Raw genomic sequence first — 24634 nt, 5'->3', positions numbered from 1 at the left:
TCTCTGCGTCGCTCTCATCACTGTCACACCTTGGTTGTGATGTGAGTGGTTAAAGTAGCACATCAATAAAGATGACGGAAAAGTGGTTTAACCAATTATATGAAAGGATATTTGATAACGCTCAGCCTCCTGAAATCATTTCCCAGTCGAGTGATCCCAGATGGATGAGGGAAGCAAGGCAGAATGAAATTCATCTGGTGAGAGTCAGGTTAACTTGGTTAAGGTTAAATGCCAAAACTACTTGGCTAAGTTTAGAAGACAAAACTACTTGGTTAAGTTTAGATGCCAAAACTACTTGGTTAAGTTTAGATTCCAAGACTATTTGGCTAAGTTTAGCCACCAAAACTAATTGGTTAAATATAGATGCCAAAACTACTTGGCTAAGTTAAGCCGCCAAAACTAATTGGTTATATTTAGATGCCAAAACTACTTGGCTAAGTTTAGAGGCCAAAACTAGTTGGCTAAGTTTAGATTCCAAGACTACTTGGCTAAGTTTAGCCGCCAAAACGAATTGGTTAAATTTAGATGCCAAAACTACATGGCTAAGATTAGATGCCAAAACTCCATGGTTAAATTTAGATGCCAAAAATATTTGGTTGGTTATGTTTTGCTTTTACATGGGGTGCAAACTCAGGTCTCCTGTCCACCACCTCAACTGTCCTCAACCAGAAGTTGGAGTTGGGCCTTACCGCCTCATATCTATGTTGTTGATAAGCAACTGATAAGGCCCACTCAACAGTTTAATCAGCTGACCAAGGTTCAAATGAGTTTCCACACCATCCAAAACCAACCGATCTACTGAATGAAATGCCCCAGGGTTCAGTTAAACAAGACCAAACAGCTCGGGTGTGAAAGCATTTAGGTGTTAAAGTGTGAGTACTATATACTAATTACACTTGTAATTAAAGACTTCTCGAAACAACCATGAATAGTGCGTAGTGATGTATTCAGACAAATAATATAGATGTAATAAGTTGGACCCTACATGTAGTCAAGAAACAGCCCCCTGTCTGAGAGACTGGTTTGAACCCCAAGGATGTTGTTTACGCTTTGTTGTTCTTGTTATCCCGTCGCTTAATGTACAGGGCACATAGTTTGTTTCCACAGTTCTGTAATATCCCTGACAGCTGGAGCAGCTGCTAACAATAAGCTGCTTCACCCGTCATCAGGGAAGGAAAATATATATTTTATATTTACTGAGAAAAGACACATCGCTAATTTTATTTGTTATTTTTTTTCGCACAAAATGTCAACCAGTACTTTGAGTGCTAAATATATACGGTATATTTTCATTTAATTCTTTAGTAATTCATTAACTGAATCAAAATGTCCCCTCAAATTACTTAATCCTCTCAAATTAACAGTGTTATGACATTCATCTCATCATCATGTTATATAGAGACCTGTCGAGGTGTTGGTAGGTGTATTATAACCACGTGTTCTCATGAACGGGTCCAGACCAAATTCTGTGAAACGTTATGCACAGAAATTCGTACAAAAAAACACACTGATGGACCGCGGGACCGGACCGGAAGTGTAAAGACACCAAACCGTAAGTGTAACGACACACAAAAGGCAACCGATTTTAGTCAACAAAAGGTGACAGATAGGGTAGGCATGAAAACACTTTGTTAGGTTCAGAAAAAAGGGTTGACCTTGCTCCCCTGGTTTAAAGTCCTGTGTTTTAGGACTTTGAACCAGGGGAGCGGGAGCCAACCGGCCTCCTTACACGTCTCGCTGTCTTATACTACATCACATGCTTTTAACTATGGGGAATACACGCAATAAACACGTGGAATACACACAGATTAATGCACATTACTTTTCGTTGTAATATGTATGAAAACTGCATGAGGGCAGCCTGACTTTTAACCCATCCTCATCTCAACTTGTCACACGTGGATGTTTTTGTACTTGTTACGTATCGAAAGTTAAACACAGGACATAAACAGAAAATGTCGAAGGCATGACCTGCTCTACTCTTCCTCTGATTGGTTACTTTGATTTACCTTTGTTGGGTTGGGTTGGTTAGGTTTAAGCATGAGGAGTGAGACTGGTCAGGGTAAGGATACCAGGGTTAGCCAATGAGAGGCTGAAGTAGGATAGGGCATGTCTTCGCCATCGTATGGGAAACAGCAAATTCACAAAAAGGACGCGAACAGCAGTCTCCTGGGTGAAAGTATGGTGTTTGTTTGACCCAGAGTTTATTATTTTGGTCTGGTCTTGTCATTGCTGGGTTTATTTATTCTTAATTTATGTTTCTTGTGATGGCCCTGACGACTTAAGCCGGTGATATGTCCAGTTCTGCGGTCAGTATATCATTAGTTATTATCTAGGAAATAAAAATGGTGGACAGTTCTGGTGTCTTGTATTTTGCCCATACACTGTGCAAAAAAAATCACAACACAATTGAGATGTCAACTTGTAGGCTCTGCTGCTCAGTCTTTGTCCATGCGCAAAAGACTTTGTGGCCTGTTTTTTACACACACACTCAGAAAAAGGGGGACATTTCTAGCGACAGTCCTCTAAAACCGTGGACACCTGACTGTGTTTATAAAGCCAATATGACATTAGGCAGACATATGAACGTATCATGCTGAATATCCTGCCTGTAATAGGGAAGGTTTTCGTAACCACCGTACTCTACGGGGGAATTGTTGGGTCTATGCAAATCATAAATTAGTCATAGAGTGTGGTCTATACCTACTCTGTAAAGTGTCCTGAGATAACTTTTGTTATGATTTGGCACTATAAATAAAATTGAATTGAATTGAATTGAGTTGAATTGAATTGAATTGAATTGAATTGAATGAAAGATCACACCAGGTTACACCCGGGCTTCGTGTCACAGGAGAAATGCTAATGCTACGTTGTTTCCTCCAGTAGCAGTAGGTAGCCACGCAGCAGCTAGCTAGCTTGCAGCGTCAACACGTGTGCGTAGTTAAAGCGATTCCTTCATGTTAAAGGAAAAAGTGATCAAGCTGAACAACAGCTCCTTTTTTATGACATTTGTGTAAAGATCAAAGGCAGGCCGACTTTATCGCAGCGCTGTGCACTTCCCTTTCAGGAATACAAGGTTGCTGCTGTTTCCAATGAGAAGCAGGTGTCGGCCTGATCTGAGCCGCTTAGCTTCATAATGAGGGCTGGCCGCCTGGAGGGGCCTCCTGCACGCAGAGCACATAAAGAACCATGGAAACGCCAGACACAATATCACCATGATCATCATGATCATCATCATGATCATCATCATCATCATCATCATCATCACCACCTTTAGGTTTGTGTGTTTGTATGTGTGTGTGTGTGTGTGTGTGTGTGTGTGTGTGGGGGGGGGGGGGTATGTTAATTCCCCAGCATAATATCCTCTTCATGACACATTAAGAAGACATTTCAAAAGGTTTTACGCTCTCTGTAATGTCTCAATATGTTGATACACCTACAGATTCTAGTCTGCTGATGTAAACCTACCTAATTTGCAGGAAAGACAGTTGTCTTTAGACGTTACCTTTTGTCAGGCAAATTAATAAAATAAAGGATACAGTGTAGTTTTGTCAGAAGATGGCGCTACCCAGCTGGCATCAGTTTAACATCAGGAGGACGTTGGACATTGGACAGACGTTACATTCCGGTTGGAAATGAAAATCGGGTTGACATCAACTTTGAACATGTTCAACATTTTAACATTTAGCAGACGTTGAGTAGACTAAGGGTTTTGGTTACGGGACAACATAATTGAGGTCAGTAATCTACAGCAAACTGATGCTGGCATTAGACGCTGTCCTGGTGTTGGATTTTGGTCATCCATCAGTCTGAATAGGTTTGCTCCTGTTGTACAGCAGCTGTAACAGAAGCTAACAGAAGCCAGACTCAATAAAAACTCTGTAAACCATGACAGAACCGGACTCTGCATCAGCCAGCTGACCCCTCACCTTCACACACCTTCCATTAAACATCAGAGAGGCGGCTTGTGTTTCCGTGCTGCTTCACTTCACTCTGCAGGGATCACCTTTCGATCAAACTGTGTGGAGGCAGCACTGAGTTCTTAGCTGCTGTAGTCTTGTGCTCTTCTCTGTCCAATCATTAGTTAGAGAAAGTATTAAACCATCCAGATTAGTTATGCTTTAATGTTAGATTGTACCTACCACATGAGATCTTCTACCTGGAGGCAGCCAGCAACAATCAGACACTACAGGTCCAAGAAGGACACCTCCAGACTGCTAAACTGATCATGCGTGCCAGGCTCTTTGGTCGGCATGAAACAGGACTCGCTTTATTTGACCTGTATTCTTACATCTACCTCATATATATTTGACTAAGAGTTTATTGTTAACTGTTTATTGTTTTATATATATATCTATACTTTCTGTATTTATTAAGCTAAGAGTTTATTGGTTATCCTATACTGTATTTTTTTAAACCTCCCTTGTGTTTTTGTAAGCTGCTGGAAAATCAATTTCCTTGCGGGATTCTTCGTCTAAGTCTAAGTCTAAGTCTAAGTCTAAGATCCGGCAGATCAATCAATCAACCAATCAGTCAATCAAATTTGATTTGTATAGCCCTTTAGATGTTGACATTTTTCTTCTTTTAAGTGGTCTTTACCACATTTTAACATTAAAGCATATGTAAACCTGTCTGCATGAGAAAAATCCAGCTTTCTGTAAAATCGTTATTTCTGCAGCATGTAACTGTAAAAATACCACCTGTTTCTGTTTGATTATCAACTGAGAGAGATTAAACGACACTCCATTTAAACAGGATTTAAATCCACCTGTTGCTAGAAATACACACGTCCAAATGGAGGAGGAGAAATCAGTTATCAGTCAACTCACCTGAAATCAATCAACTCATCTGAAATCAATCAACTCACCTGAAATCAATCAACACACCTGAAATCAATCAACTCACCTGAAATCAATCAACACACCTGAATCAATCAACTCATCTGAAATCAGCCAACACACCTGAAATCAATCAACTCACCTGAAATCAATCAACACACCTGAAATCAATCATCTCACCTGAAATCAATCAACTCACCTGAAATCAATCAACTCATCTGAAATCAATCAACTCATCTGAAATCAGTCAACTCACCTGAAATCAATCAACTCATCTGAAATCAATCAACTCACCTGAAATCAATCGGCACACCTGAAATCAATCAACTCACCTGAAATCAATCAACACCTGAAATCAATCAACTCACCTGAAATCAGTCAACTCCCCTGAAATCAATCAACTCACTTGAAATCAATCAACACACCTGAAATCAATCATCTCACCTGAAATCAATCAACTCACCTGAAATCAATCAACTCATCTGAAATCAATCAACTCATCTGATATCAGTCAACTCACCTGAAATCAATCAACTCATCTGATATCAGTCAACTCACCTGAAATCAATCAACTCATCTGAAATCAATCAACTCACCTGAAATCAATCAACAGACCTGAAATCAATCAACTCACCTGAAATCAATCAACTCATCTGAAATCAGTCAACTCCCCTGAAATCAATCCACTCCTGGAATCAATCAACTTACCTGAAATCAGTCAACTCACCTGAAATCAATCAACTCACCTGATATCAATCAACTCACCTGAAATCAGTCAACTCACCTGAAATCAATCAACTCACCTGATATCAGTCAACTCACCTGAAATCAATCAACACACCTGAAATCAGCCAACACACCTGAAAACAGTCAACTCACCTGAAATCAATCAACACACCTGAAATCAGCCAACACACCTGAAAACAGTCAATTCACCTGAAATCAATCAACACACCTGAAATCAGCCAACACACCTGAAAACAGTCAACACACCTGAAAACAGTCAATTCACCTGAAATCAATCAACACACCTGAAATCAGCCAACACACCTGAAACCGGTCAACACACCTGAAATCATTCAACACACCCAAAATGATAGACTGCAGAATACTTTTAGAACACATTGAATGTGCAAATTCAGACGGTTGTGCACATTTACAGGGTTGTTTCATGTCAATTCATGGATTAATAAATGGATAATTATTAGAGTCAGATATATATAAGTTGGCCAATATTCACTGTCAGTATCAGCGTGTGTCTGTGTATGTATTACAGAACATTTAAAGCAGAAAATGATGCATGGAGTGATTTACAAATGCTGCCATATTTATTTTTGATTTAAATAGTGATGGACTGACTGAACATACATTTTCTGATTGATTTTAATTTCATTTATTATTTATTACTTACTTATTACTTACAGTTAACTGATTAACTGATTGATACTGAATATGTTTATTTTCCTATATATTTTATCATGTATTTATTCTTCAGTTTCAATTCATGTTCATTTCTAGAACTTGTTGACAAACATTGTGTATATGTCAGGCCTGACGAAATGAGGACTCAGATGCAGTCAGAGAACGAGTATGACAGGCTTTTATTCTGTAGCACTTGTATCTCCTTCAGAGGAAGTGACAACAAAACGGCTTTAAAACTCTACCTCGTCAACTGACAGAGGGTAGACAAGAAAACAATGAAACAGGGCTAGAAACTGAAAATCGCTCCCGAAGGAGGTGAAACCAAAAAACTCTACACTGGTCTAATAATGAATAAACTAAGAAACGTTACACCAACAGAAAATCACTCTCGAGGAGGAAAAGGACAAAAGGCTATTAAATTATCTACTCTACACTGTGCTGAGAATAATTACAAAAACAAAGCGCTCCACAAGGAGGGAGGAACAAAACAAAGAGGCTATGGCTTTCTAGAAAACAAAAGGGTTCACAACTGACCAAAAACTTTATCAAAATCAAAATCACTCTTCGTCAGAGGAATACAAGGAAACAGAAAAACAAGCAAGGCAATACTTATCAAACACAAGGCAACACTGTGGCAAGGCTGTGAAACGCTGGAGCTTCATGACATGACGAAATACTCTGGCGACGTGACAGGGGAAGACAAAGACAATATATACACCAGGGAAGGGAGCACAGGTGGAAACAATCAGGGATTAGGGGAGACACCAGACCGGTGACACAAGAGGAAGGGCAAGTGACCTAAAACGAGAGGAGAGTTACTTTTCAAAATAAAACCATGAAATTCACAAGACAAAAAACCCAAGACAGGACATTCCTCACCGCGGTGTGACAGTACCCCCCCCCCCCTCTAGGGCCGACTCCTGACGGCCCAGATAGTTCAGGATGGTCCCGGTAGAAGTCGTCAATGAGGCTGGGGTCTACAATGTGGCGGAGACGGAATCCACTGTCTTTCCTCTGGTCCGTACCCTTCCCAGTCAACCAGGAACTGTCTGCCCCGGCCCCGGTTGCGTACTGCCAGAAGCTGCTTGCCCTCCATCGACCACCTTCGGAGGCGGGGGAGGTGCTCCGGCTGGAACCATGGGGCTCTCTTTAGCAGGTTTCACCTGGCTGACGTGGAAGGTGGGATGAACGCGGAGGGACCGAGGCAGACAAAGTCGGACCGCTGCGGGTCCTACGAGTCTGGCGACTGGGAATCAACAAATCGTGGCGCTAGTTTCCTGGAGGGAACCTTAAGGTGCAGGTTCTTGGCGGACAGCCACACCCTTTGGCCTGGCTGATAGGCAGGAGCAGGTCGCCTCTTGCGGTCAGCTGTTCTCTTGACGCGATCCCCCTGTCGGATCAGCACCTGTCGGGCGGCTGCCCAGATGCGGCGGCAGCGGCGGACCATGGCGTGGGCGGAGGGGACCGACACTTCCAGCTCATTATCTGGGAACAGAGGTGGTTGATAGCCGAAAGCACAGTTAAATGGCGAGAAGCCCGTGGCTGATGTGGGCAATGAATTATGAGCATACTCAACCCAGACCAGGTGTTTACTCCATGTGGAGGGGTTCTGTGAGACCACGCACCGGAGGCTGGTTTCCAACTGTTGATTAAGGCGTTCGGTCTGGCCATTGGCTTCCGGGTGATACCCCGAGGTCAGGCTGGCTTTGGCGTTGATGAGCTGACAAAACTCCCTCCAGAACCGTGATACAAACTGGGGCCCCCGGTCTGAAACGATGTCCTTGGGGAACCCGTGGACCCTGAAGACGTTGGTCATCATGTCCTCGGCCGTTTCTTTGGCAGATGGCAACTTGGGCAGAGCAATAAATCTCACCATCTTAGAAAATCGATCAACCACCGTGAGTACGGTGGTGTTACCTTGGGAGACCGGGAGCCCTGTGACGAAGTCGATGGAGATGTCGGACCACGGTCTGGAGGGTATGGGAAGTGGCTGTAGAAGGCCCATGCGGGACCCGGAAGACGTCTTGTTCCGTGCACAGACCGAACATGCCTCCACGTACTCCCGGACCTCCGGCTCCATGGATGGCCACCAGAACCGCCGGGAAATGACGAACATCGTCCTTCTGACTCCCGGATGACATGAAAGCAGCGTGGTGTGAGCCCAATGGATCACCTGTGGACGTAACTCGGTGGGAACAAACAAGCGATTATCTGGACATCCACAAGGTGATGGAGCACCACCATTAGCTCGCTTCACCTCAGTTTCTATTGGCCAAGTCACCGCCCCAACCACACGGGTCAGTGGAAGGATGGTTTCAGGCTCCTTGGCATCAGGCTCGGGGTCGAATAATCGAGACAGGACGTCCGGTTTAACGTTCCGGGACCCCGGCCTGTAAGAAAGGGAAAAGGAAAAGCGGTTAAAGAATAGAGCCTACCTGGCCTGGCACAAGTTCAATCTCTTAGCTTTTCTGATATATTCCAGATTTTTATGATCGGTCCAGACAATGAATGGATGTTCGGCCCCCTCCAGCCAATGCCTCCACTCCTCTAAGGCGAGTTTGACCGCCAACAGCTCCCGATTGCCGACATCATAGTTTCTTTCCGCCTTGGACAGCCGCCGCGACAGAAAGGAGCAGGGATGCATCTTGCCATCTCGTTCGGAACGTTGAGACAGGACCGCACCTACTCCTTCATTGGAAGCGTCGACCTCCACCACGAATTGGCGCTGTGGATCTGGCATGGTGAGAATGGGAGCTGAGGTGAAACGGTGCTTGAGAGTCTGGAATGCCTTCTCAGCCTCGGGCGACCAGTGGAACTGCACCTGTGTGGAGGTAAGAGCATGGAGAGGGGCAGCTATTGCGCTGAAGCCTCTGACAAACCGCCTGTAAAAGTTAGCAAACCCCAGGAATTGCTGAACCTTCTTGCGGCCGTCGGGTGTAGGCCAATCTGCCACAGCGCTAACTTTAGCCGGATCCATCTGCACTCTTCCAGGAGCTACAATGAAGCCCAGGAAGGAGACGGTGTCGGCATGAAACACACTCTTCTCGGCTTTGACATACAAGTCGTTGTCTAACAGTCTCTTTAAAACTTGGTTTACGTGGTCTTGGTGTGTGTCAAGGTCAGGTGAGTAGATCAAGATGTCGTCAAGGTAAACATACACAAACTGGTCAAGAAAGTCTCGTAGTATGTCGTTGATCATGGCTTGAAACACTGCGGGTGCATTGGTGAGACCGAAAGGCATAACTCGGTACTCGTAGTGGCCACTTGGCGTGTTAAATCCAGTCTTCCACTCATCGCCCTCCTTTATACGAATCAAGTGGTAGGCATTTCTGAGATCAAGTTTGGTAAATACTTTGGCCTGTTGTATCTGATCAAACACAGAGGACATGAGAGGGAGAGGATAGCGGTTCTTGATTGTGATTTCATTTAGTGGACTGTAGTCTATGCAGGGTCTAAGCGACCCGTCTTTTTTCCCCACAAAGAAAAACCCAGCCCCTGCTGGTGAAGATGAGGGTCGAATCAGGCCCGCTTTCAGTGACGCCGTGATGTATTCTTTCATGGCCTCCCTCTCAGGTCCCGAAACGGAGTACAGACGCCCCTTGGGAATGGTGGAACCGGGAATTAGGTCGATGGCACAATCGTATGGGCGATGAGGTGGTAAAGACAGGGCCTTGGTTTTGCTGAAGACTGTTCTGAGGTGATGGTAGCAGGAGGGAACCGAGCTCAGGTCCTGGTAATCGGCGTCTGTGGCAGGGTTGGCAGAAAACAGGTTAATCTCTGTGACTTCTTCTTCCTCAGTTACAGGGGAAATACAGTTCTTAGCGCAGTCTGTTGCCCATTTTCTGATCTTTCCCGTTCTCCAGTTTATGTGGGGGTTGTGCAATAACAGCCAAGATTGTCCCAAAATCAATGAATGCGAGGAGGAGGTGAACAGATAGAAACAAATAGTTTCATGGTGATGATCAATGTACATCTGAGTGGGTTCGCTGATGTGCGTAATAGCAAATAGTTCCTTTCCATTTAGGGAGCTGGCCTTGATGGGTTTGGCTAGCGGCTCAGAATTGAGCCCCAACCTCTTGGCTAATCCCCAGTCCATCAGGCTCTCGTCCGCCCCAGAGTCTATTAACCCCTCCAAATCTGTAGCTGTGTGATGCATTATCGTAACTTTGGTGAGAGTGCGTGGCACAGAGCTAGAACCAGTAACATGACTCACGGCCTTGGATTTCTTGGCTGGGCATGATAAGACAAGATGGCCGACCTCTCCGCAGTAGAAACATCTTCCCTCCAGCTGCCGCTTCCTCCGCTCCTCCGGTGTCAGCCGAGCTCTTCCCAGCTGCATGGGCTCCACCTCTCGATCGGTGCTGGGATGGGAAGGGGGATCGGACGATGAACGAAGTTCCAGCGGGCAGCTCGCGGAAGGCGAGTTCGTTGTCCTCTCTGCAGCTGCCGGTCTTACGCCTCGCTGCCGCCGAAGCTGGGTAAGCCGGTTGTTCGTCCGGATAGCCAGCGCGATGAGGGAATCCACGTCAGGAGGTAAGTCCAGAGGGACGAGGAGATCTTGTATCGGGGCTGCCAGCCCCTTCAGGAACACATCGTATAAGGCCGTGTCGTTCCATCCGCTCTCCACTGCCAGGGTGCGAAACCGGATGGCGTAGTCGCACACGGAACCGCTGCCTTGCTTCAGACTGCTCAGTTCCTGTGCTTTCTCTCGGTCAGTGATGACAGGGTGAAATGTCTTGGTTAATGCTGTTTGGAAATCTAGGAGAGTATAGCATATGGCTGAACCGCGACTCCATTCAGCTGAAGCCCAGGCTTTGGCCCTACCGGTCAGATGGGATATCATAAATGCAATCTGGGATCGTTCGGTGGGAAAAACATGGGTTGCTAGTTCGAAATGGATTGAACAGTCAATCAAAAATACCTTGCACAGTCCGGGTTCTCCGCTATACTGGGCTGGAGGAGCCAACTTACAACCGGCTCCTTGGATGGGCGTGGCCGGAGCTGGTGCAGCATTTGTGGTAGGAAGCGGAGCTGTAGGTCTCTGTTGCGGAAACTGCCCTAGTAGGTCTTGGAGCTGGGAGGATAGGTGGCCCATTTGCGCAGCCATCGCCGTCTGGAACTCCTCTTGACGGCCGAGACGCGCCTCCTGAGTCCGCACTACCTCCAACACCCGTTCTGCCTCTGCTGAGTCCATACTGGCCAGAGTATACTGTCAGGCCTGGCGAAATGAGGACTCAGATGCAGTCAGAGAACGAGTATGACAGGCTTTTATTCTGTAGCACTTGTATCTCCTTCAGAGGAAGTGACAACAAAACGGCTTTAAAACTCTACCTCGTCAACTGACAGAGGGTAGACAAGAAAACAATGAAACAGGGCTAGAAACTGAAAATCGCTCCCGAAGGAGGTGAAACCAAAAAACTCTACACTGGTCTAATAATGAATAAACTGAGAAATGTTACACCAACAGAAAATCACTCTCGAGGAGGAAAAGGACAAAAGGCTATTAAATTATCTACCCTACACTGTGCTGAGAATAATTACAAAAACAAAGCGCTCCACAAGGAGGGAGGAACAAAACAAAGAGGCTATGGCTTTCTAGAAAACAAAAGGGTTCACAACTGACCAAAAACTTTATCAAAATCAAAATCACTCTTCGTCAGAGGAATACAAGGAAACAGAAAAACAAGCAAGGCAATACTTATCAAACACAAGGCAACTCTGTGGCAAGGCTGTGAAACGCTGGAGCTTCATGACATGACGAAATACTCTGGCGACGTGACAGGGGAAGACAAAGACAATATATACACCAGGGAAGGGAGCACAGGTGGAAACAATCAGGGATTAAGGGAGACACCAGACCGGTGACACAAGAGGAAGGGCAAGTGACCTGAAACGAGAGGAGAGTTACTTTTCAAAATAAAACCATGAAATTCACAAGACAAAAAACCCAAGACAGGACATTCCTCACCGCGGTGTGACAGTATATAATATATGATAATATTAAATATGACATCCCAGCTGTTTCAAACTGGGCTGCGGACCAATCCAGTGAGTGCTGAAGATCACTGATTGACAATGCCATCAGGATCACATCATCTGCAAAAAGCTGAGACGAGATCATCAGCCCTCAGAAATGCAACCCCTCCCCACCACAACTATGCCTCGATATCCTGTCCATGAAAATCACAAACAGGATTGGTGACAAAGGGCACCCCTGGCAGAGGCCAACTCCCACTGGGAACAAATCCGACTTACTGACGAGGATCCAGACACAGCTCTCACTTTGGGTCTAAAGAGATTGGATGGCCCACAGATGTGACCCCCTCACCCCATACTCCCGCAGCACCTCCCACAGTATCTACTGGGGTACCCGGTCATATGCCTTCTCCAGATCCACGGAGCACATGTAGACTGAATGGGCATACTAACAGGCCCCCTCCAGGATCCTTGCGAGAGTGAAGAGCTAGTCCGTTGTTCCACGTCCAGGGTGGAATCTGCATTGTTCCTCTTCAATCTGAGGTTCGACTAAAGGACGAAGCCACCTTTCTAGCACCTTGGAGTATACTTTACCAGGGTGGTTGAGTAGTGTGTTACCCCTGTAATTGGCACACACCCTCTGGTCCCCCTTTTTAAATAGGGGAACCACCATCCCAGTCTGCCACTCCCTTGGCACTGTCCCAAACTTCCACGCAATGTTGAAGAGACGTGTCAACCTAGACAGCCCCTCCAAACCCAAAGCTTTCAGCATTTCTGGATGACTCTCATCAATCCCTGGGGCTTTGCCACTGTGGAGTTGTTTGACTACTTCAGTGACTTCCGCCAGAGATATTGACAATGATTCCCCATCAGCCTCCAGCTCTGCCTCTACAAAAGAGGGCATGTTGGTCGGATTAAGGAGTTTCTCAAAGTGCTCCTTCCACCGCCCGATTACCTCATCGGCTACCTTGGACGGTTCCCCTTTTCCCTCTCCTGAGGTGTCGAATGGTTTTCCCGAAACACGTTGGTACCCCCGAAAGTCCTTCTCCATGACTTCTCCGAACTGCTCCCACACCCGCTGCTTTGCCTCTGACACAGCAGAGGCTGCAGCACTTCTGGCCCGTCAGTACCTTGCAACTGCCTCCGGAGTCTTCTGGGATAACATATCCCGGAAGGCCTCCTTCTTCAGTAGGACAGCTTCTCTGACCACCGTTGTCCACCATGGTGTTTGAAGGTTACCGCCCCTTGAGGCACCTAAGACCTTGAGGCCACAGCTCACCACTGCAGTTTCAGCAATGGAAGCTTTGAACATTGCCCACTCCGATTCAATACCCCTAACCTCCACAGGGATGCCAGAAAAGCTCCACCGGAGCTGTGAGTTGAAAATCTCTCGGACAGGGGCCTTCTCCAGACATTCCCAGTTCACCCCCACTACTTGTTTGGGCTTACCTGGTCTGTCCAGAATCTTCCCCCATCCTCTGACCAACTCATCACCAGATGGTGATCAGTTGACAGCTCTTCCTCTCTCTTCACTCTAATGTCCAAAACATACGGCCTCAGACCAGATGATAAGATCACTAAATCAATCATCGACCATTTGGCCTAGGGTGCTCTGGTACCACGTACACTTATGAGCATCCTTATGTCCGAACATGGTGTTAGTTATAGACAATCTGTGACTAGCACAGAAGTCTAATAACAGACGACCCCCTCGGATTAAGATCAGGGAGGCCTCGCAATCACGCGTCTCCATCATTGCCCACGTGGGCGTTGAAGTCTACCAGCAGAACTATGGAGTCCCCTACTGGAGCCCAATGCAGGACTCCATTCAGGGACTCCAAGAAGGCCAAATACTCTGAACTGCTGTTCGGTGCATATGCACAAACAACAGTCAGAGTCCCCCCCCCCTACCACCCGCAGGCGTAAGAAGGCGACCCTCTCATCCATCGGGGTAAACTCCAACACCACGGCGCTCAGCCGGGTGTTTGTGAGTATCCCCACACCCGCCCAGCGCCTCACATCCTGGGCAACTCCCGTGAAGAATAGGGTCCAACCCCTATCCAGGAGTACAGTTCCAGAACCGAGACTTTGTGTGGAGGTAAGCCCCACCAGATCTAACTGGTAGCGCTACACCTCCCGCACAAGCTCTGGCTCCTTCCCCCACAGAGAGGTGACATTCCACGTGCCCAGAGCCAGCCTCTGCTGCCCGTGTCTGGTGCGTCGAGGCCCCTCACCTTCACTGCCATCCATGCAGCAGCGCACCCGACCCCAGCGGTTCCTCCTGCGAGTGGTGGGACCACAGGATGGAGAGGAGGGAGGTGCCACGTCACTTTTTCGGGCCGTGTCCGGCCGGGCTCCGTGGTAAATCCGGCCACCAGGCGCTCGCCAGCGAGCCCTCCGTCTGGGCCTGGTCCCGGTCTTCCTCCGGGCACGGTCTCTCTTCCTCTTCCTCCTTTTTCCATTGAGTCTTTGTGAACCCTTCGCCTGAGACCACTCTGCCCTGGGAGACCCTACCAGGAGCACTAGGCACCAGACAACACAGCCCTCAGGTTCACATTGACACACAAACCTCCCCACCACGATAAGGTGATGGTTCCCGGAGAGGATTAAACATGATTTAATAAAGTTATTTGTATGATTAAGCATACTTCTGAGCTCCTTTGCAGAGTCATATCCAGTTTAAAAATTCACTAAATTGCCTGATATATCAGTAATCTGTATAAAAAATCCCACATCGATCGGGCCTTAATTACTTAATACATGAAGGCGTGTATAAGTTGTCTCCTTTGATTAAGTTTTTTTTTTGTTTAAAGGGGGCATTCAAGACAACCTGAACAGCTGGATAATTCAGCACAAATCTTTCTCCAGCTTTATTCCTTAAGTAAATTACAACTGCAACTGTTTAACACATTTATTTCCATCGTACTGACTGAAGTGTTTTGGAAGGCCACACTCAGGTAAAGAAGATGAAAAATAGTGAGTTTTATTCAAACAAAATGAATCGTTGCATGCTCTAAAAACGTTGAACTTCAGTCCCTTCATGCCGTCAGATTAAGACAGGGGCACTAGTCATCTGTGGATGTGAGAGAGTTCAAAGCAGAGGAGACAAAAATACCTCCTCCCTCATTCAGGAGGACCAACAATTACAGCAGGTTGGGTTTGGCTGGGCCTACTCTAGCATCACACTCGTGAGAAAACACTTTTAGAAAAGCTGTTGTCACGTCGCCATGCGTCAAATCCAAAACCCATTGTGTTGCTTTATTTTTAGACTCTCCATCCAACCATTCACCACTCATTTATTCTTTACACCTGAAGCTGCAGAGGGCTTTGGAAACCATTTTTTTTTTTAACTTCTAGCTAAATTAAATCCTGTGTCTTACCTTTTGGCCCTGAATCCCATGTTGAACCATCTCATGATCATGGAACATTGGCTAAGGTGGGCTGGGAGCGGGTAACATCAGACCTTAAAAAGGTCTGATGATCACAGAAAGGGTCCTTTGTTCCCTGGTCTGTTATTTCTTCCGCTATCAGTGACAGATTCCTATAAGCAAATAGGCTTATGTAGACCCTAACATTACCCCCTAACCCTGACCTTAACCGTTACCTATAGCCGTACCAAAATGCTGAATTAAATCCGCGAAGGCAGAGGCTTATGAGACCAAGGAACATAGGACCCTTTTGGGGAAAAAAGGTCAGACACACACATACATTGACACCTACAGGTTTGGCATGCTCTTGACGGCATATATACACAGGTTAGTTTAAACGGAAATATTTTATGAAAAAGGACAGGTGTGCACGATGTTATTTTTTAAAAACGGAGACGGCAAAATGTCCGTTCATGAAAATAACCGGCCACGTGTAAACTAGAGCGTAAAAACAACCCCAGGTCATTTAACTTCACATCGCGTCACTCCGTCATGCTAGTGAACCATAGTGGAGCATTTAGCAGGAGTGCATCGGGTCTGCAGTTTGACCAGGACAATACTGCCAGATAAAGAGGAGAAGACGAGCTTGCATCGTGAGTCCATCCTGATCTCTGAGCTCCATTGTATTTTACTCTCAGATCAGTCTGGTAACATGCGGCAGAGAAAATTTGGAGACTTTTGACCAGTTTTGAGGCAGATTTAAGTGTGACGAAACGATAAGAGACTGTTAAGTATAAACAACATGGAGGCTTCCACAGATGAGATGAGCAGCTATGGAGCAAGCTGCTCACTAACTCTTTTAACTCCTTTTGTTTAATATGGACCGGACACCTGAAAATGGGCCTTCGATCTGTAAATTTACATTGCACAAATGTCAAATATCCTTTACAGTTAGTACATCATATGTTTTGTTGATCTGATGGTTGATTTGGTCCGTATGTTGGTGATGGTTTATCCAATCAGCAACCAGTATTTTCTACCCTTCCCAAATGATCTCCAAACCAGCGTTCCCGGATGGATCTGCTGAGAAAATGCGAATTAATCCATCTGGGGTGTCAGGCTAGAAACATGCTGCTCTAAGAGTGGACACACTTGCTAATGCTAAGCTAATGCTATTAGCTAAAATGATTTTGTTGACCTGCATCAGTAGCTACACACCAAAGCATGGCAGGAGAATGGAAACTTCTCCATCTTTCCATCATCCAGGCAGAGAAAAACTAACTCTTTAGTGGATGGGTATGGTCGTTTGCAGGTCCAGCTGGTTCACAGCAGCCAGACTGCAGCTCCTCTCAATACTGGACAACTTTAAGAAACAAAGAATGAAAGTATAAATACATGGGGGAAAATGTCCAGGTTAAAAATACTGAAATGTACGTTTGTCTGTCAGCTTCTTTTGGAGTTCTTCTGCCTCCTAGTGGCTGAAAAAAAGACAAATCCATGCAAAGTATGAATCGTATTCCTCCTTATTGGCTGTAAAGTTTAATTATCAGTGTCATGGGTAACAACAACATTCCTGCCCACCATGAACTCTGCTGTTAAACTGGAACACATACGCCGTTGTTTTTACTTCCTAAGAAAAAAACAAAACAAAAAACATCCACCCTAAAACTGGATCTAAAATGTCTGCAGAGACTTTGAGAGTTCATCCTTATATACCTACAACAGGTGTCCCAAGTGCAAATAAGCTTCAGTATTAAACAGTTTTTTGTTATCAGAGTATAAAATTACTCTATATCTCTTCGTCTCTGTTTTTTATATATCATAAACTCATGTAAATCGTTTTTTAGAGTTAAGTTATCTGCAGGATTCTGTTATGAAAAAAGGTTTTTGTGTCTCTGCTGCCCCTGCTGCATGTTGTAGACTGAGTTGCAACAGGTCAAACAGCTGGAGTACGAAAAAGTAATATCAGTCTCCATGTGGCTTTTTACCATCACAATAAAAAGATAATGACAAAAAAAAACTCATGCAAATTGATTTTGATACAATTCAGGTGGTCGTAACGTGGTCTAGGAGTTTAATTCTAACTCTCACTTGCATTTATCTGACTCTGAGTCTCGCTACGTTCACACTACAAACCTTAATTATCTGCAGAGATAAAGAGATACTATCTTTAATCATGGCAACTGCAGAGGAGTGTGTGGATGCAGAGTCGGAGCCAGGAGTTTAACTCTGTCTCTGGATAACACTCTCATGGGAAGACACTCAGTTCAGGACCAATCTCCCTTAGAAGACATGCCCCTGCTGCTGGCTGACAGCAGGGGCATTAAAGGGCACATAGAGACAAACAGAGACAGACAACCATTCACACCTACGGACAATTTAGAGTCATCAATGACTCTAAATTTGGACTGTGGGAGGAAGCTGGAGAACCTGGGGAAACCCACACAGACACGGGGAGAACATGCAAACTGCACACAGAAGGGTTCCATCCGGGATTCAGACCAGCGACCCTCTTGTTGTGAGGCGACAGTGCTATCCACCACACCCCCATATCTTTTTCATTTCTGTAGGTACAATAATTACCTCATACAACCCCCACTTCAAAAATAACCACAATATCCCATGAAGCAGAGATGAATGTAGGCTTTATAAAACATAAAAAACATAAGAGACACCCTCAGACACGTCTCCACTCTTTTGTTTGACAAATTGGCGTTTTTATTAAAAGAAAAACAAACATACATGAGAGGGTACAGAGTACACAAACTCCCAATATATTAATATACACACACGACAACAAAGTCAGAAGCAGGACATCTCTGTTAGAAATGTTTGAATCCTTGTATGTAAAGAAAAGAAAAAGAAAGTGACACCTTCCCAGAATAGAAATAAACAGCTACTGTAATTGCTGATAGATAATCAGTTATCACTAACATTTATCACACCTGATCTGCATTCAAACACTGAGATATTAAACTGTACACTATCGTCCATCTCTCTAGTGGAACCGCAACTAAACGCACAGGCTCACTGTAGCAAAGGACTCTGGGAGATTGAGTTTAGTGGTTTCCTTACTCTCTGCCTTCTCTGCCCTTTTCATCACATCATTTGGCTCCATAGAGCAACTCAGGTTCACCACTTAAATCCCAACTAGCTCCCAGTGCTCAAAGGAATGTCAAAAACACTCATTTTCTCTCAAACATACACACACACACATAGGCGTGTTAAGATACAGTACATATAATTAAAAAAAAAAAACTCCACCGTAACAACACAAACGCTGAAAGATGCACTCAAACTTTACTGATTTGGTCTTCCCCCTCTTTCCTGTGAACGTGATGATGATTTGTACTTGCGCCATTTTTACATTTCCAACAGTTTGCTCTGATGGAGGATTCAAAATACTGCACACATGTAATGAACATGTAGAAAACACACGAACAGAGGGACTTAAAGATGAAGAGAGTGGGACAAACAGAAAATGTACTTTACCAATTTGACACATCAGATAATAATGTTGATAATAATCCAGTTTCAAAGTTTACCCTTTAGCTCGATGTTAGGGCCGGGCAATAATCTAATATGATTTTACGTCTATACGATGATCATCTAAATGAACAATAACAAGCTCTTTAAAAAATATAATGTTATTATTGGGGAATATCCTTTAAAATGGCAGTGTTTTAACATCAATTTGATTACATATAGATCGGAGATCGAAATTAGAGAACACATTATTAATACTGACTACAGGAAGTGTAGAGGCCACAGCTTTGAATGACTTCAGCACATCTGCGCCCACAGGACATCACTAGTTTATCACACTGCTCTGCTTTGATCTCTTCGGTCTCTTCCACAGTTCACTAACTGGAGAGGGTTTCAGTCTCCTTAGAGCAGCTCACCATCTTACAAAGTATCCAGGAGAGCTGCAGATAAATAGGGTGTATCCAACAATGAAGTAAATTGTCACCAGGTGCAGATTGACACCAATAACTGGGAGGGATCTGAAAGTTTTTTTCACAAAATAAAGCTGTTTGTTGAAGTGCCTTGGTTATTAAAAAAAACATGCTCATACATACAGAAGCATGTATCATATAGGCACAGCGGATATTCTATCAAATTATGGACAATAAAAAATAACAATATTTTAGTTTTAATATTAATAATCATTAATAATCATTAATATTATTATTTTCTCTAATTTTGATCTCCAATTTATGTGAGCAAATACCATGATATATTGAACTACAGTCCTTCTATATCAACCAGGAGTAGAAAAAAGATGTCTATCAAATATATTTTTGTGTGTCGAAAAATCAGCAAAAAACTGAACTGCGTCACAATATTTATGTCATTTGGACGACATTTTATGTTCTGATCCCGAAGTTCTCAACTAAATGAGAAAATACTTTTTTTATTTTGAATCAAATACTTGACAAAATAAATAATACAAGGACTGTCTTTACCATGTGTTTTTTCATAGTATGTATATATTGAATAACATGCTGTATGAAAAAGTGACCTGTATTGGAATAGAGGATCTTGACCATAATCGCCAATCCCTTCTCGTTATTTAGTTATTGGCTGGTTGATGCGGCGAGAAGTTGTTTCTGTTCATGTCCATCAGTGTCTAGTGGCTCATTGGCCCTCAGCTCAGAGGGTCTCTCTTCTAACACAGTAGTTCTGCTACATTCGGCCCAAAATGTTCATGTTGTCTTGTTTCTACCCACCAAAATGACCAAAACATTTCATTGATGTGGTCAGATTGGCTGCCGTAGCACGTCTCTAAAATCACACCGGACCTGGCTTTGTCTCAAGTTGCATACTTCAGTAACACTAACTATTTTAAGTGCGCTCACACTGAAAACGTATGGCAAAAATGCAGTGCACTATGAGTCCCCCGATGCTGCAAAGTTGAGCGCAGAATGTTGGACGCTACTTGCCCTTAATGGTTGCCATCTTTGAAACTTAGCGTAAGCTAAGGGACCACTGACGTCCTGTCAAACTGGTGAAAATGGAGGGGCAAGGAGGCTGCAATTGAATTTCAACCTTGGAACACATTGGTTATCCGTCAGCGGATATCTGGGCAGGGCTATATACAGATATCTTTATAACAATGCAGATAAATGTTAACGAGAAGATAGTGAAAAGCTAAATCGCTGTCAGACAATAACTGATGGGTTCGGAGAGTGCATGACGGCCGATGCTTTGCGCCTCATTTGCTCTCCACCTGGACTGTTTACCTGCTTGCAACCAAAGCGTGCTCAAACATGGTCAATACTACTTTGTCTAAACAGAAACCAGACTGCTTTTACTACCCCAACATTGTGTGTGTTTTTTCACTACGTACCACGATACTGTGGTCGGATAGTGAGAAAAAAAACACAACTGTAGAGATCTTTTGCATGCAGCACTAGAAGGAGGGAGTGTTCCGCCCTGTTGCAATTCTCCATTGAAAAGTAGAAGAAATGATAGGCTACCGTTAGCCTTCGTTGTTGGAACTGTGCTACGTGTAAGTGTATTGATAGAAGCAATAGTAGTGAGACGAAGCAATAGACTAAACACAACAGTGTCAAACTGGGCAAAGACAAGACAAGATAAATTGAGTGCAAGCTAGCTAGCATCTTCATTTTTTTAGAGCTGGTTTAAACATAACTTAGCTTACCTGCTAAGTAGTTGATTTTGCTAGTTAGTTCGACAGCTAGCAAAGGTAGTTGTTAGCCTGCATATATCCTTAAACTTTAATGACCCTACTGTGATTCCAGAGAAGCTATTTAGTAAGTCAGTTAGCTAGCTAGTATCTCCACAGTTTTTAGAGCTGGTTTCAACATAACCTGACTTACCTGCTAAGTAGCCCATTTTGCTTGACAGCTAGCAAAAAAGGTAGTTAGCTTTCTTATGTCCTTAAACTAAAACAACCCTACTGTGACCCCAGAGAAGCTATTTAGCAAGTCAGTTAGCTAGCTAGTATCTTTTCAGATATTGTGCTACTTTTCCAACAGGGCCAAAGTGTCTTCACTGTCTTTAACCTGGAAAACAACAAGACAACAACTTGCTGCAAGCTTTTTAGTCGCTAACAGCAACATCACTTGTACGCCAACATCTTTATTATTATTATTATGTCCTATTGTAAGTTGCTGCAAAGTGATTTTAAAATTTCAAAATCAGTTAAGTGGTTTACTATTTGTGCAGCAGTTGACTTATTATAATGATGGAATTTACTTCAAAATTAAATATCTTAAATTTCAATAGCTAGCTGACTAATCTTTGCATGTGCAAACCAAATCACAACTAGCTCCATCAAGGCTGAACAGGGCTAATAGAGACAAAGTTGGAAGATACAGGTCTCTGGGCTCCAACATAGACATTGACATACACTTTATAGGCCCCAACACATACACAGACACAGGTTTAGTGATATCTTTTCATTAGACATAAGATACTCTTACTGCTAGAAGTACCCATGTCGTTGATTTTGGCTTACATCCCACTGGTACCGCTCATGCTACAAATGTAAGGCACTTATTCCTTAAATACATTAATAAATAAATTACTTGATACATTTATTAACATGCCATTAAATATACCAAAAATAACACAAAAAAACTAATGTAGGCATTCATTTAATAATAAAATATGACATAGATTGATATTTAAATGATCTTTGTATTCATTTATTTACTTCCCTTTTTCTTTATTTTTTTTATTACATTTTACATTGTTTATTGTATATATTACAATATTATTGTAAATGCAGTTCTTTAAATGTATTTTCATGTTTAAACTAGATTTATTTATGTGTTTTTTACACATTTCCTTTTACATTTCCCTATGCATTTCTTCTAAATTATGCATATGAGGGAGGAGATGCTATCTACAGGTAGCCATTCCTAGCACTTGTAATGTGTTCTTTTTCATCTGCAAAATGAAAAAGAAATGTAAAAAGAAAATAATCTAGAAATTGATAAATTAATTTGTGATAACAGTTTAGAATATTATTAACAAAAGTTAAAAAATAAAAAATGAATATTGATTTATGTCACATTTGATCACACAAGTGATTGTTACATTTATTTGAATATAAATGTTGGTATATTTAATGGCATATTCATTACTTTATCAAGTCATTTATTTATTAAGTATTTTTTTATTTTGGCAGGTTCAGTCCTCCATATCACAAAGATGAGTTTTAAAAATGTAACATAATCGCTGATTTAATATAAAATGTTTTATCACTTAGAGTTTTTATTTCTCTTTGGCAACAAAAATAGCACAATACATTTATTTAAATTTGGTTTCAACCTGCCTCCATTTGGCTTTGTGTCTTTACTTGCGGACTGATCTTCAGTTTGAGGACCACACAGGTTTCAACGCAGCCTCTCGCCGGTGTGATGTGAGCCTCAGCTGAACACTCGCATCCACAAAAAAAGAACCAACAAAAGTGAAATACTGCTACACAACAACCAAAAAAAAAATAGAATAAAAATCTAAAAAATGAAAAACTACACTACAGTTTGACCCTAACCCTAGCTCCAGTGTGGGTTAATATATGAACATGAATAACTGAGAGACACAGACAGTGCTTTACAATAATAATAATAATAATAATAATAATAATAATAAAATTTAAAAAAAAACACCGGGAAAGGAGAAACTACCAAGACTGAAGAGTCCGTCCAGTTTTTTTTGCATCTTTAAAAGCCAAAGAGAAGAAGAGAAATAACGTTTATGACACCTCTTGGCACCGTAACAACGTGAAAAAAAAAAGATATGTCAAAAGGTCCGATGAGACGTTTTGGTCAAAGGGGCTTTAAAGAGATGGTTGATAGAAATCTTTAAGAGGCTTAGAAATCTTTAACGACTGAAAGGTTTGGATGTCCTCGGAGCTGACCCACCTGCTGACCACAGGTCTGCCAGCTTCTTCATTCCCTCTGGCAGAGACTTGTAATGCACTTCCAGTCCTCCGTCTTCTCGTGTCCAATCTGTCGTCCCACATGATTCCAGAGATGGACGAACACACTGAGTGCTTTGGCAGACTCGCCTCACTGGTTGACGTGGGGCCTCAGGGCTTGGTAGAGTCCCTCGAAGGTGGGTCGGTCGGTTAAGTCGCGACTCCAACAACGCATCATGAGCTCGAAGAGTGAAGGCGGGCAGAGCGGAGGGCCGTAGAGGAAGATCTAGGCGGTAAAGACATCGTTAGTAAAGCGTTAGAAGTACGAACCAAGTCAGGAACATCTCAAACTAGAACTACCGCCTTCAGTCAAGTTGCACTTTACATCCATGTTTGTCAGGACTTACACTTTATACGTAGTGAAGGAAAAGGAATTAAATAGTGTATCGTTTGGTGAAACGTTGATGCTTCACATACATTCAGATCCAAACAATCAGCTCAAGATCAGTGTCACCAGTTCAGTATAAAGTCTCCCCTTCTGTTTCTAAATTGTGAAACAACATGATGTCACAGTGAAGTTGACCTTTGACCTTTTGCATAGAGAATGTCATCACGTCATCACTTTTAACCATTTGTGCCAAATAAATTCCTTCCAGGGGTTCCTGAGATATCACGTTCAGAACAGGAAGCACAACCAGAAAACACAACGGCTCATTTTTATCCTGTTGTGTCAGATGTTGTGAGGTCACGGTGACCTCTAACCTTCAAAATCAGTTCATCTTTTGAGTCCAAGTGGGCATTTGTGCCAAATTTGAAGAAAAATCCCTCAAAGGCGTTCCTGAGATATCACTTTCGCAAGAATAGGACGGACGGACGGACGGACGGACGGACAACCCAAAAACATGACGCCTCAGGCCACGGTTGTCAGCAGCGCGGAGGCATAAAAACACTTCACAAAATTGATTGAGGCGGCTGACCGCACCTTGAATTGTGCATCAATTGCAGCCGCTATCTGCCCCGTTTGAAGGTCCGAAATTACAGTTCAAACACACCAATAAAATTCTGCAGATGAGTGCAATTTGGGCCAAAAAAGGGCAAATTAAACTGCATTCCCTGTTATCAGTCCAATCCAATTCTTT

General features: G+C 43.4%; 1 protein-coding gene across 2 annotated transcripts in view; it reads right to left on the bottom strand.

Moving 5' to 3' along the window:
• Positions 1 to 18305: 18305 nt before the first annotated feature.
• Positions 18306 to 24634, bottom strand: part of ddr2l (discoidin domain receptor family, member 2, like) — a 45838-nt gene continuing 39509 nt past the window's right edge. For both annotated transcript variants that reach the window (XM_083913055.1, XM_083913056.1), the window contains exon 19: positions 18306 to 23781. In XM_083913055.1, coding sequence (XP_083769181.1) covers positions 23647 to 23781 — 135 coding nt within the window. In that variant the 3' untranslated portion in view covers positions 18306 to 23646. The remainder of the gene's footprint in view (positions 23782 to 24634) is intronic.

The sequence above is a fragment of the Echiichthys vipera genome (assembly GCF_963691815.1).
Source record: "Echiichthys vipera genome assembly, chromosome: 4".
Classification (NCBI taxonomy): Eukaryota; Metazoa; Chordata; class Actinopteri; order Perciformes; family Trachinidae; genus Echiichthys; species Echiichthys vipera.
The sequence above is the reverse complement of the archived record's forward strand: the minus strand, read 5'-3'. Positions and strand labels throughout refer to the sequence as shown.